Genomic DNA, 18,376 nt, shown 5'->3' with positions numbered 1-18,376 from the left:
CCATCATCCATCCATCCATCCATCCATCCATCCATCATCCATCATCCATCCATCCATCCATCCATCCATCCATCCATCCATCCATCCATCATCCATCCATCATCCATCCATCATCCATCCATCCATCCATCCATCCATCCATCCCTCCATCCATCCATCATCCATCATCCATCCATCCATTATCCATCCATCCATCCATCCATCCATCCATCCATCCATCCATCATCCATCATCCATCCATCATCCATCCATCCATCCATCCATCCATCCATCCATCCATCCATCATCCATCCATCCATTATCCATCCATCCATCCATCCATCCATCATCCATCCATCCATCCATCATCCATCCATCATCCATCCATCCATCCATCATCCATCCATCCATCATCCATCATCCATCCATCCATCCATCCATCCATCCATCATCCATCATCCATCCATCCATCCATCCATCCATCCATCCATCCATCCTCCACTGATCAACCAACCAACTCAGAAGCCCTCCATCCATCACCCATCCATCAACTGATCCATCCTCCATCCACTCACTCCTGTACCTCTCTGAACCCTTCATTCACCCACATGTTCCTCCATCACTTGATCTGTCCATCTCTCCCTCCACCCATCATCCTTCATCCCTTCATTCATCCACCCTCACCCCTCTAAACATCCTCCTCACCTGTGACAATGTCGGTCGAAACATGGGCAATCTTTTTCCTTCCCCTCAGCCCATAGAGGTGGAAGCGGTACCGGTGGGATGGGGACAGCCCCGGCACCGTCACCGAGCGGGACCCACCAGCGATGGGCAGGGCCTGGGGCTGGCCTTGGGCATCCCGGTACTGCAGCATGAAGGAGTCAAAGGGACCCTTGGGGACGCTCCACTGCAGCTGCACAGAGCTGGGGGTGACACTGGAGACTGTCAGCTCCTTCAGCACTGCCTGCGCCAGGGTGGGTGCAGATGTGGGGACCTCAGTTTGGTGTTTCTCATCTTGGGGTTCCTCTGAGGGCAGGGGAAGCTCCTCTAGCACAGTTGCAGCTGTGGTGGAGAGGGGATGATGATGGACATGGGTATCCAAAGATCCATCCATCCATCCATCCATCCATCCATCCATCCATCCATCCATCCATCCATCCATTATGTTTCACCTACCCACCCATCCACCCACCCTTAATCCTCTGACCTTCCCTGTCAGCTATGACAATCTCAGTGGAGACGTGGTCAATCTTCTTCCTGGCCCGCAGCCCGTAGAGGTGGAAGCGGTACCGGTGGGATGGGGACAGCCCTGGCACCGTCACCGAGCGCAACCTGCCATTGATGGGCAGGGCCTGGGGCTGGCCCTCAGCATCCCGGTACTGCAGCATGAAGGAGTCAAAGTGGCCCTCTGGGACAGTCCAGTGCAGCTGCACAGAGTTGGGGGTGACACTGGAGACCCTCAGCTCGCCCAGCACTGCCCGTGCCGAGGGGGCCTCAGATGGAGCGGCCTCAGTTGGGGTGTCCATTGAGGGTGGGGGCAGATCCTCTGGGTCAGCTGCAGCAGCAATAGAGAGGGGACAACGATGGGTGTGGGCATTCAGTATGTCCGTCCGTATGTCTGTCCACCATCCACTCAACTATCCATTATCCATCATGCAGCATTTCCTCCCAGTCACTTCTCACCATTCCCTCCTCCCCTGTCCTTGAGCACCCATTGACCCCAGCTCCATTCAACCACTGATTCTTCCATGGCCTTACACACCAGCATCTGCCATTACCCACGTCTTCATCAGCGTCATAATCAATGTCATCCATCACCTCGATTCATTCAATATTCACATCCATCCATCCATCCATCCATCCATCCATCCATCCATCCATCCATCCCTTCATCACTCCACACTCCCATGGCCCCAGCCATCTCTCCATCTCCAGGCTGTCTCCAGTTTCCCTGCCCAATTCCATCCATTGTTCCTTCCCCTCCACATCACCATTTACAATCTGACAGTCACAAGTCCCAGAAAATGTCTGCTCAATGATTGATACTTCCCATCATCAATGACTGATAACCCCCATCATCCATCTCCCATGTACCCAGCCCTCCATCCACCCTCTCACTATCCATTTCTGCGAGAACCCAATGATGTTTATGTCCATCCTTCTACTCATGAGTCCATCCAAACCTCCAGGCATCCATCATAATCCAACTTTTTCTCCATCTTTCCATCAGTCTCTCCATCCTTACTTCCATCTCCCCAACCCTTCCACCCTCTGACCTTCCTCCTCACCTGTGACAACATCGGTGGAGACGCGGTCAATCCTCTTCCTGCCCCGCACTCCATAGAGGTGGAAGCGATACCAGTGGGATGGGGACAGCCCAGGCACTGTCACGGAGCGGGACCCCCCATCAACAGCCAGGGCTTGGGGCTGGCCCAGGGCATCCCTGTACTGCAGTGTAAAGGAGTCAAAGGAGCCCTCAGAGATGCTCCACTGCAGCTGTACGGAGTTGGGTGTGACGTTGGAGACCCTCAACTTCCCCAGGGCATCCTGTCCCTGGTCGACCTCGGTTTGGGGCTGCTCAGGTTTGTGATCTTCCAGTTGGGGCTCCACTGAGGGTATGGGCATCTGCTCTGGCACTGCTGCATCTGTGATGGAGAGGGGATGATGATGGGCATGAGAATTGACATGTTCATTGAACCATCCATCCATCCATCCATCCATCCATCCATCCACCCATCCATCATCCATCCATCCATCATCATCCATCATGCATCCATGGGTCCACACATCCCTCTACTCTCCATCCCTCTGGCCTCCACATTCCCATCCCAAGCCCCAGAAGCACTTCTCAGGCTCCCCAAACTTGAAGGAGTGTTCGAGAGATTTGATGCACCACAGGTGCAGAAGGCACCTGAGCCCACCTCACCTGTGACGACATCGGTGGACACATGGTCAACTCTTTTCCCACCTTGCAACCCGTAGAGGTGGAAGCGGTACTGATGGGATGGGGACAGCCCTGGCACTGTCACTGAACGGGACCTGCCATCAATGGGCAGGGCCTGAGGCTTGCCATGGACATCCTGATACTGCAGCATGAAGGAGTCAAAGGGGCCCTTGGGGACAGCCCACTGCAGCTGCACAGAGTTGGGTGTGACACTGGAGACCTTCAGCTCCCCCAGCTCTGCCCAAGCTGGTGGGGCATCAGATGAGATGACCTCAGGCTTGGGCTCCTCTGAGGGCAGGGCCAGCTCCTCTGGCTTGGCTGCAGCTGTGATGGAGAAGGGTTAGTGATAGGTCTGGGAATCTGGTTGTCCATCAACAAGTCCATCCATCATCCATCCATCCATCCATCCATCCATCCATCCTCCATTCACTGTCCATGTACTGCCATTCCATTCTTCTTCCATCATCCATCCTTCATCCATTTTCCATCACCTATCATCATCCACCCATCATCACAATCATCATAATCATCAACATAATCATTTGTCTATCCATCCATGCCTCAACCTTGCTAACACTCCCACACATCCTCCACTACCAAGCTGGAAACTGAGAAGTGGAGCCACCTGGGAATGGAGGGATCAGTGATGGGTGATGGATAGATCATGGATCTATCCCGTTAAATAATGATCATGATGATGATGGATGATTGTGCATGTTGGCTAATAGGCCAGTGGAAGGGTCAGTGGTTGACTGGATGATGCTGGTGTCAGTGAACACTGAATGACAGGTAGGGATGGAATTGGGATGGGATCCTTTGATTGCTCCATCTCTCCATCCATACAGCCACTTCTCCAAACCTTTCATTTTCAGACCTTCCCGCTTACCTGTGATAATGTCAGTGGAGACACGGTCGGTCCTCTTCCCATCCCGCAGCCCATAGAGGTGGAAGCGGTACCGGTGGGATGGGGACAGCCCCGGCACAGTCACGGAGCGAGATTCCCCATCAATGGGCAGGGCCTGGGGCTGGCCCTCAGCATCCCGGTACTGCAGCATGAAGGAGTCAAAGGGGCCCTCGGGGACGCTCCACTGCAGCTGCACAGAGTCAGGGGTGACACTGGCGACTCTCAGCTCTCCCAGCACTGCCCGCACCAGGGGGACCTCATTTTGGGTATGCTCAGGCTGGTTGTCGTCAGTTGGCAGGACTTCAGTTTGGGGCTCCTCGGAGGGTGAGGGTGGCTCCTCTGTCTTGTCTGTGGCTGCTATGCAGAGGGGACAGTGATGGGTGTGGCTGTCCATGCATTCATCCATATATCCATCCATCATCTACCCAACAATCCCCACACCCACTATCCATAACTGCTATCCATCCATCATTCATCAATCCTACCACACACCCAACACCCAACCCAACACCTCACCCAATACGTATATTACTGATGGTCCTGGATTGTTGATGGCTGATGATGAATCATGAGGGATGATGATGATGGATGATGGTGGGGGTTCAATTGCTCAGTGGTGAATGGATGATGCCCGACTAGAAAAGTCCATGATGTGGTGTAGGGGTGGGATGGGAATAGAAACCCATGATTCATCCAGCTCTTGATGTCTCTGCCTCTCCATCCCTCCATCTATCTCTCATCCCTTCTTTCCTCTGATTTTCCCTCTCACATGTGATGATATCATTGGAAACATGGTCAACAATTTTCCCTCACTGCATCCCATAGAGGTGGAAGCGGGACTGGTGGGAGGGGGACAGCCCCAGCACCGTCACTGAGCAGGACCTGTTAGCAATGGGGAGGGCCTGGGGCTGGCCCTCAGCATCCCGGTACTGCAGCATGAAGGAGTCAAAGGGAGCCTCAGGGACACTCCACTGCAGCTGCACAGAGTCGGGGCTGACACTGGAGACCTTCAGCTCCCCCAGCACCGCTCATGCCAGGAGTTCATTAGATGTGGTTAACTCAGTTTTAGGCTCCTCTTGTTTGGGCTCCTCTGAGGGCAAGGGCTCTCCACTGGCGGCATTGGATGGGGGATGGTGATGGGCATGAGCATCCATGTGTACCTCCAAATGTCTCTCCCACCCCCACTGACTTATCCATCCATCCATCCATCCATCCATCCATCCATCCATCCATCCATCCATCCATCCATTCTTCCTACCACGCACTCAACATCCAACGTAAACCCCTGGAAAATTCCATCTCCAACTCTCTGCCTCTTTCTTCCCACATCCCTCTACACCTTCACCCCTCCCACCTCAATTTCTCATGGAGATTTCTCATCTTCCATTATCCATCATTGAATCCATCCTTGATGGATAGAGGATGAGGGAAGCATAGAAGGATAGATGAACGCATGATAATTGATGGATGATGGTGATACATGGTAGATAAAGATGATGGATGAGGGAGAATTGATGGTTGCTGAGGCTGATGATGGATGATGATGGAAGGTGGTAGTCAATAGGTTGGTGGAAGGGTTGATGGTGGATCAGATGGTGCTGAGTCAATGGTTGCTCACTGGTGGGAATGTGATGGGCATGGGATCCCTTGATGCCCTCATTTCCTGATCCTTCCAGTAGGTCCCTTTCACCTTCTGCCTCACCTGTGACAGTGTCAGTGGAGACACGATCAATCCTTTTCCCTCCACGCAGCCCATAGAGGTGGAAGCGGTACCGGCGGGATGGGGACAGGCCTGGCACCGTCACCGAGCGAGACCCGCCAGCGATGGGCAGGGCCTGGGGCTGGCCCTCAGCATCCCGGTACTGCAGCATGAAGGAGTCAAAGGAGCCCTTGGGGACGCTCCACTGCAGCTGCACAGAGCTGGGGCTGACGCTGGAGACCCTCAGCTCATCCAGTACTGCCTGTGCTGGAGTGGCCTCAGATGGTGGGGCCTCAGTTTGGGGATTCTCATCCTGCGGTTCCTCTGTGGGCAGGGGCAGTTCCTCTGGCTCTTCTGCTGCTGTAATGGAGAGGGAATGGTGATGGGTGTGTCCATCCAAACATCAGTCTACCACCTACCAACAAATCAAGTAATGCATCAATCCACACAACCATATTTTAGATCATTCATTCTGGCAGCCATCATCCATCCATCCATCCATCCATCCATCCATCCATCCATCCATCCATCCATCATCCATCCATCCATCCATCCATCCATCCATCCATCCATCCATCAATCCATCCATTCCTCCACCACTCCATCCCTTCCTCCAGTCACCCATTCCTCCAGCCCTTGATTCCCTCCATCTCTTCATACATCCATTTTTCTTCATCTACACATACACCCACCCTTCCTTCCCCTGACCATCCTCCTTACCCGTCATGGCCTCCGTGGAGACGTGGTCAATCTTTTTCCTTCCCCTCAGCCCATAGAGGTGGAAGCGGTACCGGTGGGATGGGGACAGCCCCGGCACCGTCACTGAGCGAGATTCCCCATGAATGGGCAGGGCCTGGGGCTGGCCTTGGGCATCCCGGTACTGCAGCACGAAGGAGTCAAAGGGACCCTCGGGGACGCTCCACTGCAGCTGCACAGAGCTGGGGGTGACACTGGAGACTGTCAGCTCACTGAGAACTGCTCGTGCTGGGAGTGCCTCAGTTGCGGGTGCCTCAGTTTTGGGTTTCTCATGCTGTGGTTCCTCTGTAGGCAGGGGTAGTTTCTCCGGCTTCTCTGAGGCTGCCATGTAGAAGGGATGAAGATGGATGTGTCCATCCAAACATTCATCTACCATCTACCAAACAACGAATCCATCCATCCATCCATCCATCCATCCATCCATCCATCCATCCATCCATCCCTCCTATCACATATACACCAAACAGAACCCCCTAGACAGTTCCGCCTCGGTATCTCTCTATCTTTCTTACCACACCCCTCCACATCTTCACTCCTCCCATCTCCATTTCCCATGGGCAATATTACATTTATTCACAATCAGGGTGAATATCCTTGATGGATAGAGGATGAGGGAAGCATGGATGGATAGATGGATGCATGATAATTGATGGATGATGGGGATGGTTATATATGGTAGAGGAAGAAGATGAATGATGGATAATTGATGGTTGCTGTGGCTGATGATGGATGATGGATGATGGAAGGTGGTAGTCAAAAGGGTGATGGAAGGGTTAACGGTGGACCAAGTGGTCCTGAGTCAATGGTTGCTCGCTGGTGGGTATGTGATGGGCATGGGATCCCCTGATGCCCTCATTTCCTGATCCTTCCAGAAGGTCCCTTTCACCTTCTGCCTCACCTGTGACAGTGTCAGTGGAGACACGATCAATCCTTTTGCCTCCACGCAGCCCATAGAGGTGGAAGCGGTACCGGCGGGATGGGGACAGGCCTGGCACCGTCACCGAGCGAGACCCGCCAGCGATGGGCAGGGCCTGGGGCTGGCCCTCAGCATCCCGGTACTGCAGCATGAAGGAGTCAAAGGAGCCCTTGGGGACGCTCCACTGCAGCTGCACAGAGCTGGGGCTGACGCTGGAGACCCTCAGCTCATCCAGTACTGCCTGTGCTGGAGTGGCCTCAGATGGTGGGGCTTCAGTTTGGGGATTCTCATCCTGTGGTTCCTCTGTGGGCTGGGGCAGTTCCTCTGGCTCTTCTGCGGCTGTAATGGAGAGGAGATGGTGATGGGTGTGTCCATCCAAACATCAGTCTACCACCTACCAACCAATCAACTCATTGATCCATGCATCCATGCATCCGTGCATCTATGCATCCATCCATCCATCCATCCATCATCCATCCATCCATCCATCATCCATCCATCCATCATCCATCCATCCATCCATCCATCCATGATTTCCATCCCTTCTTCCAGTCACCCATTCCTCCAGCCCTTGATTCCCTCAATCTCTTTATACATCCACTTTTCTTCATCTACACATACACCGACCCTTCAATCCCCTGACCATCCCCCTTACCCGTCATGGCCTCGGTGGAGACGTGGTCAATCTTTTTCTTTCCCCTCAGCCCATAGAGGTGGAAGCGGTACCGGTGGGATGGGGACAGCCCCGGCACAGTCACTGAGCGAGACCCGCCATCAATGGGCAGGGCCTGGGGCTGGCCCTCAGCATCCCGGTACTGCAGCATGAAGGAGTCAAAGGGGCCCTCGGGGACACTCCACTGCAGCTGCACAGAGCTGGGGGTGACACTCGAGACCTTCAGGTCCCCCAGCACTGAACGTTCTGGGAGTGCCTCAGCAGAGGGGGCCTCAGTTTGGGGTTTCTCATGCTGCTGTGGTTCCTCTGTAGGCAGGGGTAGTTCTTCTGGCTTCTCTGCGGCTGCCATGGAGAGGGGATGGTGATGGGTGTGTCCATCCAAACATCCATCTACCATCAACCAACCAACTAATCCAACCATCCATCCATCCATCCATCCATCCATCATCCATCCATCCATCCATCCATCCATCCATCCATCCATCCATCCATCCATCTATCCATCCATTCTTCCTACTACACATACACCCAACCCAACCCACTAGATAGTTCCACCTCCTCTCTGCCTCTTTCTTACCATAACCCCTCCAAATCTTCACCCCTCTCACTTCCATTTCCCATGGACAACCTTCTATTTATCCATCATGAAAGTGAATATCCTTGATGGATAGAGGATGAGGGAAGCATGGATGGTTAGATGAATGCATGATAACTGATGGATAACAGTGATGGTTATATATGGTAGAGGAAGAAGATGAATGATGGATAATTGATGGCTGCTGCGGCTGATGATGGATGATGGATGATGGAAGGTGGTAGTGAACAGGCCAGTGGAAGGGATGATGGTGGATCAAATGGTGCTGAGTCAATGGTTGCTCACTGGTGGGTATGTGAAGGTTATGGGATCCCTTGATGCCCTCATTTCTTGATCCTTCCAGAAGGTCCCTTTCACCTTCTGCCTCACCTGTGACAGTGTCAGTGGAGACACGATCAATCCTTTTCCCTCCACGCAGCCCATAGAGGTGGAAGCGGTACCGGCGGGATGGGGACAGGCCTGGCACCGTCACCGAGCGAGACCCGCCAGCGATGGGCAGGGCCTGGGGCTGGCCCTCAGCATCCCGGTACTGCAGCATGAAGGAGTCAAAGGAGCCCTTGGGGACGCTCCACTGCAGCTGCACAGAGCTGGGGCTGACGCTGGAGACCCTCAGCTCATCCAGTACTGCCTGTGCTGGAGTGGCCTCAGATGGTGGGGCCTCAGTTTGGGGATTCTCATCCTGCGGTTCCTCTGTGGGCTGGGGCAGTTCCTCTGGCTCTTCTGCTGCTGCGATGGAGAGGAGATGGTGATGGGTGTGTCCATCCAAACATCAGTCTACCACCTACCAACCAATCAACTCATGCATCAATCCACACTTCCATATTCTGGACCATTCATTCTGGCAGCCATCACCCATCCATCCATCCATCCATCCATCCATCCATCCATCCATCCATCCATCCATCCATCCATCCTTCCATGATTTCCATCCCTTCCTCCAATGACACATTCCTCCATCCCTTGATCCTTGATCCTTGACCCTCCATCTCTCCATACATCCATTTTTCTTCATCTACACATCCACCCACCCTTCCTTCCCCTGACCATCCCCCTTACCCGTCATGGCCTCGGTGGAGACGTGGTCAATCTTTTTCTTTCCCCTCAGCCCATAGAGGTGGAAGCGGTACCGGTGGGATGGGGACAGGCCTGGCACCGTCAGTGAGCGAGATTCCCCAGCGATGGGCAGGGCCTGGGGCTGGCCCTCAGCATCCCGGTACTGCAGCATGAAGGAGTCAAAGGGGCCCTCGGGGACACTCCACTGCAGCTGCACAGAGTTGGGTGTGACACTGGAGACCATCAGGTCTCCCAGAACTGCTCGTGCTGGGAGTGCCTCAGCAGAGGCAGCGTCAGTTTGGGGTTTCTCATGCTGCTGTGGTTCCTCTGTAGGCAGGGGTAGTTCTTCTGGCTTCTCTGCGGCTGCCATGGAGAGGGGATGGTGATGGACGGGTCCCTCCAAATATTCATCTACCATCAACCAACCAACTAATCCATCCGTCCATCCACCCATCCATTCATCCACCCACCCATCCATCATCCATCCATCCATCCATCCTCCATCCATTCTTCCTGTGACGCGCTCAACATCCAACACAACTCCCTAGACATTTCCTCATTTCCTTCTCCATTTCTCTGTATCTCTCTTACCATATCCCTCCACATCTTCACCCCTCTCAACTACATTTCCCATTGGACAATCTTATATTCATCCGTCATTGGGACGAATATCCTTAATGGATAGAGGATGAGGGAAGCATGGATAGATAGATGGACGCATGATAACTGACGGATGATGGTGATGCTTAGACATGGTAGATAAGGATGATGGATGATGATGGATAATTGATGGTTGCTGAGGCTGATGATGGATGATGATGGAAGGTGGTAGTCAATAGGTTGGTGGAAGGGTCGATGGTTGATCAGATGGTGCTGAGTCAATGGTTGCTCGCTGGTGGGAATGTGATGGGCATGGGATCCCTTGATGCCCTCATTTCCTGATCCTTCCAGAAGGTCCCTTTCACCTTCTGGCTCACCTGTGACAGTGTCAGTGGAGACACGATCAATCCTTTTGCCTCCACGCAGCCCATAGAGGTGGAAGCGGTACCGGCGGGATGGGGACAGGCCTGGCACCGTCACCGAGCGAGACCCGCCAGCGATGGGCAGGGCCTGGGGCTGGCCCTCAGCATCCCGGTACTGCAGCATGAAGGAGTCAAAGGAGCCCTTGGGGACGCTCCACTGCAGCTGCACAGAGCTGGGAGCGACGCTGGAGACCCTCAGCTCATCCAGTACTGCCTGTGCTGGAGTGGCCTCAGATGGTGGGGCCTCAGTTTGGGGATTCTCATCCTGCGGTTCCTCTGTGGGCAGGGGCAGTTCCTCTGGCTCTTCTGCGGCTGTAATGGAGAGGGGATGGTGATGGGTGTGTCCATCCAAACACCAGTCTACCACCTAGCAACCAATCAACTCATCCATCAATCCACAGAATCGTATTCTAGATCATTCATTCTGGCATCCATCATCCATCCATCCATCCATCCATCCATCCATCCATCCATCCATCATCCATCCATCCATCCATCCATCCATCCATCCATCATCCATCCATCCATCCATCCATCCATCCATCCATCCATCCACCCACCCACTTCTCCACTCCTCCATGATTTCCATCCCCTCCTCCAATCACCCATTCCTCCATCCTTTGCTCCCTCCACCTCGTCATCTATCCATTATTCTTCATCTACACATCCACCCACCCTTCCTTCCCCTGACCATCCCCCTTACCCGTCATGGCCTCCGTGGAGACGTGGTCAATCTTTTTCTTTCCCCTCAGCCCATAGAGGTGGAAGCGGTACCGGTGGGATGGGGACAGCCCCGGCACCGTCACTGAGCGAGATTCCCCATGAATGGGCAGGGCCTGGGGCTGGCCATGGGCATCCCGGTACTGCAGCATGAAGGAGTCAAAGGGGCCCTCGGGGACACTCCACTGCAGCTGCACAGAGCTGGGGGTGACACTGGAGACTGTCAGCTCACTGAGCACTGCTGGAGCTGGGAGGGCATCAGATGTGGTGGACTCAGCTTTTGGCTTCTCCTGTTTGGGCTCCTCTGAGGGCAAGGGTTCTTCACTGGCTGCAATGGCGGGAGGATGGTGATGGGCATGAGCATCCATGCATCCCTCCAAATGTCTCTCCCACCCCCACTAACTTATCCATCCATTTATCCATCCATCCATCCATCCATCCATCCATCCATCCATCCATCCATCCATCCATCCATCCATCCATCCAGCCATCCAGCCATCCAGCCATCCAGCCATCCAGCCATCCAGCCATTCATTCCTCCTATCACATATAAACCCAAAATAACCCCTAGACAGTTCCACATCCATCTCTCTGTATCTCTCTTACCATATCCCTCCACACCTTCACCCTCCCACCTCCATTTCCCTTGGACAATCTTCCATTCATCCATCACGGAATCCATCCTTGATGGATAGAGGATGAGGAAAGCATGGATGGGTAGATGGATGCATGATAATTGATGGATGATGGTGAGGCTTATACATGGTAGATAAAGATGATTGACAATGATGGATGCATTGACACATTGATGGATGGTGGTTGCTGTGGCTGATGGTGGATGATGGATGATGGAAGGTGCTAGTCAATAGGTTGGTGGGTTGATGGTGGATTACACAGTCCTGAGTCAATGGTTGCTCACTGGTGGGAATGTGATGGGCATGGGATCCCTTGATGCCCTCATTTCCTGATCCTTTCAGAAGGTCCCTTTCACCTTCTGCCTCACCTGTGACAGTGTCAGTGGAGACACGATCAATCCTTTTGCCTCCACGCAGCCCATAGAGGTGGAAGCGGTACCGGCGGGATGGGGACAGGCCTGGCACCGTCACCGAGCGAGACCCGCCAGCGATGGGCAGGGCCTGGGGCTGGCCCTCAGCATCCCGATACTGCAGCATGAAGGAGTCAAAGGAGCCCTTGGGGACGCTCCACTGCAGCTGCACAGAGCTGGGGCTGACGCTGGAGACCCTCAGCTCATCCAGTACTGCCTGTGCTGGAGTGGCCTCAGATGGTGGGGCCTCAGTTTGGGGATTCTCATCCTGCGGTTCCTCTGTGGGCTGGGGCAGTTCCTCTGGCTCTTCTGCAGCTGTAATGGAGAGGAGATGGTGATGGGTGTGTCCATCCAAACATCAGTCTACCACCTACCAACCAATCAACTCATTGATCCATGCATCCATGCATCCGTGCATCTATGCATCCATCCATCCATCCATCCATCCATCATCCATCCATCATCCATCCATCCATCCATCCATCCATCCATCCATCCATCCATCCATCCTTCCATCCATTCCTCCACTCCTCCACCACTCCATCCCTTCCTCCAATCACCCATTCCTCCATCCCTTGATCCTTCCATCTCTCCAAACATCCATTTTTCTTCATCTACACATCCACCCACCCTTCCTTCCCCTGACCATCCCCCTTACCCGTCACGGCCTCAGTGGAGACGTGGACAATTTTTTTCCTTCCCCTCAGCCCATAGAGGTGGAAGCGGTACCGGTGGGATGGGGACAGCCCCGGCACCATCACCGAGCGAGATTCCCCATGAATGGGCAGGGCCTGGGGCTGGCCCTCAGCATCCCGATACTGCAGCATGAAGGAGTCAAAGGGGCCCTCGGGGACACTCCACTGTAGCTGCACAGAGCTGGGGGTGACACTGGAGACTGTCATGTCACTGAGCACTGCTGGAGCTGGGAGGGCATCAGATGTGGTGGACTCAGCTTTTGGCTTCTCCTGTTTGGTCTCCGAGGGCAAGGGTTCTTCACTGGCTGCATTGGCGGGAGGATGGTGATGGGCATGAGCATCCATGCATCCCTCCAAATGTCTCTCCCACTCCAACTAACTTATCCATCCACCATCCATCCATCCATCCATCCATCCATCCATCCAGCCATCCATCCATCCTATCACGCACTCAACATCCAACATAACACCCTAGTCATGTCCTTCTCCTGCCTCTTTCTTACCATTTCCTTCCACATCCTCACCCCTCCCCCATTTCCCATGGACAATATTCCATTCATCCATCATTGAATCCATCCTTGATGGATAGAGGACGAGGGAAGCATGGATGGTTAGATGGATGCATGATAATTGATGGATGATGGTGATACATGGTAGATAAGGATGATGGGTGATGATGGATAATTGATGGTTGCTGCAGCTGATGATGGATGATGGATGATGGAAGGTGGTAGTCAATAGGTTGGTGGAAGGGTTGATGGTGGATCAGATGGTGCTGAGTCAATGGTTGCTCGCTGGTGGGAATGTGATGGGCATGGGATCTCTTGATGCCCTCATTTCTTGATCCTTCCAGAAGGTCCCTTTCACCTTCTGCCTCACCTGTGACAGTGTCAGTGGAGACACGATCAATCCTTTTGCCTCCACGCAGCCCATAGAGGTGGAAGCGGTACCGGCGGGATGGGGACAGGCCTGGCACCGTCACCGAGCGAGACCCGCCAGCGATGGGCAGGGCCTGGGGCTGGCCCTCAGCATCCCGATACTGCAGCATGAAGGAGTCAAAGGAGCCCTTGGGGACACTCCACTGCAGCTGCACAGAGCTGGGGCTGACGCTGGAGACCCTCAGCTCATCCAGTACTGCCTGTGCTGGAGTGGCCTCAGATGGTGGGGCCTCAGTTTGGGGATTCTCATCCTGTGGTTCCTCTGTGGGCTGGGGCAGTTCCTCTGGCTCTTCTGCTGCTGTAATGGAGAGGAGATAGTGATGGGTGTGTCCGTTCAAGTATCAGTCCAGTACCGACCAACCAATCTTCTAATTCATCCATCCTGACTTCCATATTCTGGAGCATTCATTCCGGCAGCCATCATCCATCCTTCCATCCATCCATCCATCCATCCATCCATCCATCCATCCATCCATCCATCCATCCATCATCCATCCATGCATCCATCATCCATCCATCATCCATCCATCCATCCATCCATCCATCCATCCATCCATCCATCATCCATCCATCCATCCATCCATCATCCATCCATCCATCCATCCATCCATCCATCCATCCATCCATCCTTCCATCCATCCCTCCATTCTTCCACCATTCCATCCCTTCCTCCACCCATTCCTCCATCCCTTGACTCCCTCCATCTCTTCATACATCCATTTTTCTTCATCTACACATCCACCCACCCTTCCTTCCCCTGACCATCCCCCTTACCCGTCATGGCCTCGGTGGAGACGTGGTCAATCTTTTTCTTTCCCCTCAGCCCATAGAGGTGGAAGCGGTACCGGTGGGATGGGGACAGCCCCGGCACAGTCACTGAGCGAGATTCCCCATGAATGGGCAGGGCCTGGGGCTGGCCCTCAGCATCCCGGTACTGCAGCATGAAGGAGTCAAAGGGGCCCTCGGGGACACTCCACTGCAGCTGCACAGAGCTGGGTGTGACACTGGAGACTGTCAGCTCACTGAGCACTGCTGGAGCTGGGAGAGCATCAGATGTGGTGGACTCAGCTTTTGGCTTCTCCTGTTTGGGCTCCTCTGAGGGCAAGGGTTCTTCACTGGCTGCATTGGCGGGAGGATGGTGATGGGCATGAGCATCCATGCATCCCTCCAAATGTCTCTCCCACTCCAACTAACTTATCCATCCACCATCCATCCATCCAGCCATCCATTCATCCATCCATCCCTCCTATCACATATAAACCCAAAATAACCCCTAGACAGTTCCACCTCCATCTCTCTGTATCTCTCTTACCATATCCCTCCACACCTTCACCCCTCCCACCTCCATTTCCCATGGACAATCTTCCATTCATCCATTACTGAATCAATCCTTGATGGATAGAGGATGAGGAAAGCATGGATGGATAGATGGATGCATGATAATTGATGGATGATGGTGAGGCTTATACATGGTAGATGAAGATGATGGACGATGATGGATGCATTGATGCATTGATGGATGGTGGTCGCTGTGGCTGATGATGGATGATGGATGATGGATGATGGATGATTCATGATGGAAGGTGGTAGTGAACAGGTTGGTAGAAGGATTGATGGTTGATTGGATGGTGCTGAGTCAATGGTTGCTCGCTGGTGGGTATGTGAAGGGTATGGGATCCCTTGGTGCCCTCATTTCCTGCTCCTTCCAGAAGGTCCCTTTCACCTTCTGCCTCACCTGTGACAGTGTCAGTGGAGACACGATCAATCCTTTTGCCTCCACGCAGCCCATAGAGGTGGAAGCGGTACCGGCGGGATGGGGACAGGCCTGGCACCGTCACCGAGCGAGACCCGCCAGCGATGGGCAGGGCCTGGGGCTGGCCCTCAGCATCCCGATACTGCAGCATGAAGGAGTCAAAGGAGCCCTTGGGGACGCTCCACTGCAGCTGCACAGAGCTGGGGCTGACGCTGGAGACCCTCAGCTCATCCAGTACTGCCTGTGCTGGAGTGGCCTCAGATGGTGGGGCCTCAGTTTGGGGATTCTCATCCTGTGGTTCCTCTGTGGGCTGGGGCAGTTCCTCTGGCTCTTCTGCTGCTGTAATGGAGAGGAGATGGTGATGGGTGTGTCCATCCAAACATCAGTCTACCACCTACCAACCAATCAACTCATGCATCAATCCACACAACCATATTCTAGATCATTCATTCTGGCAGCCACCATCCATCCATCCATGCATCCATGCATCCATGCATCCATGCATCCATCCATCCATCCTTCCATCCATCATCCATCCATCCATCCATCCATCCATCCATCCATCCATCCATCCATCCATCATCCATCCATCCATCCATCCATCCATCCATCCATCCCTCTGACCTTCCAACTCACCTGTGATAATGTCGATAGAGACACGGTCTGTCTTCTTCCTACCCTGCAGCCCATACAGATGGAAGCGGTACCGGCGAGACGGGGACAGCCCCGGCACCGTCACTGATCGGGACCCTCCATCAATGGGCAGGGCCTGTGGCTGGCCCTCAGCATCCCGGTACTGCAGCATGAAGGAGTCAAAGGAGCCCTCAGGGACACTCCACTGCAGCTCCATGGAGCTGGGAGTGACACTGGATACCCTCAGCTCCCCCATCACTGCCTTCACTGGGGGGGCATCAGACGGGGGTGTCTCAATTTGGAGTTTCTCATGTTTTTGTTCCTCTGAGGGCAGGGGCAACTCCTCTGGCTCCTCTGTGCCTGCAATGGATGACAGCATGGCAATCTCTTTCTCCATCCAGTCATCCATCCCACTACCCACAAATCAATGGATTCATCCTTCCATTTACCATTTTATATGCTGGACTATTAATTCCATCACTCATCATCTACCCATCCATCTAGCTACCGGTCATACTATGCACATTTTCAATCAAGTCCTTTAATCTCACCCTGCATTTGGTCATCCAACCACACACCTGCTGATCTGACATATCAAACCACTAATAAACTGCCCCAACAGCTATCATTCATTATCCATCTTCATCCATTCATCCATCTTCATCCATCCATCCATCCATCCATCCATCCATCCATCCATCCATCCATTCATCAATCCATCCTGTTTCTTTCAGTCAGGCCTTGAATAAAATCCTATTTGAATCTGATTTGAATACAATCCTATTCCCCATCTCTCACCCCCTCATTCACTCAGAGTAAAAGCCAGCCATGGGCTCAGCCTCATGTGCACCTGTCCAGACACGTGTCCATTCAGCATTCATCCATCCAACCCACTCAGAAGGCCCCCTTCCATTGATATATCATCCATCACCATCCATGCATTCCCAACCATCCCGTCATCCTTCAGTCTACCCAACCAACTTGCCGAGGAGCCAATTAGCCATCCATTCTTCATCTCTTCCCCTCTGTCTATCCATTGATCCATCCATCCATCCATCCATCCATCCATCCATCCATCCATCCATCCATCCCATCATCTCTCACCTTAACCATGCATCTATCCATATATTCATGCAACCCTTCAATTGTCATCCATCCATCCATCCATCCATCCATCCATCCATCCATCCATCCATCCTCCATCTTTCCACTCCTGCACCTCTCTATCCCTTCCTTCACCCACCCATTCCCCCATTCCTTAATCCCTCCCTCTCTCACTTCCTCTATGCTCCCTCCCCGCCCTGACCTTCCCCCTTACCTGTCACAGCCTCAGTGGAGACATGGTCAATCTTCTTTTTACCCCGCAGCCCATAGAGGTGGAAGCGGTACCGGTGGGATGGGGACAGGCCTGGCACCGTCACTGAGCGAGACCCGCCAGCGATGGGCAGGGCCTGGGGCTGGCCCTCAGCATCCCGATACTGCAGCATGAAGGAGTCAAAGGAGCCCTTGGGGACACTCCACTGCAGCTGCACAGAGCTGGGGGTGATGCTGGTGACACTGAGGTCACCCAGGACTGGCCGGGATGGACGCAGCTCCTCTGGCTCGGCTTTGACTGCAATGGAGTTGGAACACCGGCATCTGTCTATTCACATGGCCATCCATGTCTCCAGCCCTCCCTCCATCTATCACTGTCTTAACCCTCCACCTCTTCATCCATCCCCTCCTCCATTCATGTCTCCATTCATCCGTCTCTCCATCCCTCTATCCATGTGCCATCCATCCACCCATTCATCCATCCTGTCTCCATCCCAGATATCACAGAACCACAGAATCTCCTGAACTGGATGGTACCCAGAAGGGTCATCAAATCTAACACCTGGGCTTATCCCATCCATCACCCCCCACATCGGTACCTGTTTTCTCCACGTCCCTCCATGGCTCTGTCAGCTCCATCCCATCCATGTCCGCCCATTCCAGCACCGGCTCCTGGTTTCCACTCTCCCCTGCCCCAAGAGAGTCTATTACAGGACATCTCCATCACCCCATCTCTC

The 18,376-nt window shown here is 53.6% G+C and overlaps 1 protein-coding gene across 10 annotated transcripts in view; it reads right to left on the bottom strand.

The window, feature by feature from the left end:
* LOC131591014 (tenascin-X-like) overlaps window positions 1-18,376 on the bottom strand; it is a 34,818-nt gene that overhangs the window by 8,849 nt on the left and 7,593 nt on the right. For 2 of the 10 annotated variants that reach the window (XM_058861439.1, XM_058861431.1), the window contains 21 exons: window positions 18,239-18,328; window positions 17,644-17,937; window positions 16,329-16,685; window positions 15,675-16,031; window positions 14,714-15,058; window positions 13,881-14,237; window positions 12,965-13,306; window positions 12,265-12,621; window positions 11,245-11,589; window positions 10,497-10,853; window positions 9,523-9,882; window positions 8,836-9,192; window positions 7,854-8,213; window positions 7,181-7,537; window positions 6,247-6,603; window positions 5,530-5,886; window positions 3,810-4,184; window positions 2,906-3,247; window positions 2,268-2,624; window positions 1,187-1,534; window positions 685-1,041 (listed from right to left, as the gene is read on the bottom strand). In XM_058861439.1, the coding sequence (XP_058717422.1) occupies window positions 685-1,041; window positions 1,187-1,534; window positions 2,268-2,624; window positions 2,906-3,247; window positions 3,810-4,184; window positions 5,530-5,886; window positions 6,247-6,603; window positions 7,181-7,537; window positions 7,854-8,213; window positions 8,836-9,192; window positions 9,523-9,882; window positions 10,497-10,853; window positions 11,245-11,589; window positions 12,265-12,621; window positions 12,965-13,306; window positions 13,881-14,237; window positions 14,714-15,058; window positions 15,675-16,031; window positions 16,329-16,685; window positions 17,644-17,937; window positions 18,239-18,328 (7,128 nt within the window). The remainder of the gene's footprint in view (window positions 1-684; window positions 1,042-1,186; window positions 1,535-2,267; window positions 2,625-2,905; window positions 3,248-3,809; window positions 4,185-5,529; window positions 5,887-6,246; window positions 6,604-7,180; window positions 7,538-7,853; window positions 8,214-8,835; window positions 9,193-9,522; window positions 9,883-10,496; window positions 10,854-11,244; window positions 11,590-12,264; window positions 12,622-12,964; window positions 13,307-13,880; window positions 14,238-14,713; window positions 15,059-15,674; window positions 16,032-16,328; window positions 16,686-17,643; window positions 17,938-18,238; window positions 18,329-18,376) is intronic. The other 8 variants (XM_058861437.1, XM_058861436.1, XM_058861433.1 and 5 more) reach the window with 8 other exon arrangements.

This window comes from Poecile atricapillus, chromosome 36 (assembly GCF_030490865.1).
Source record: "Poecile atricapillus isolate bPoeAtr1 chromosome 36, bPoeAtr1.hap1, whole genome shotgun sequence".
NCBI classification, from domain to species: Eukaryota; Metazoa; Chordata; class Aves; order Passeriformes; family Paridae; genus Poecile; species Poecile atricapillus.
This window is presented reverse-complemented; position numbering and strand designations above follow the sequence as displayed.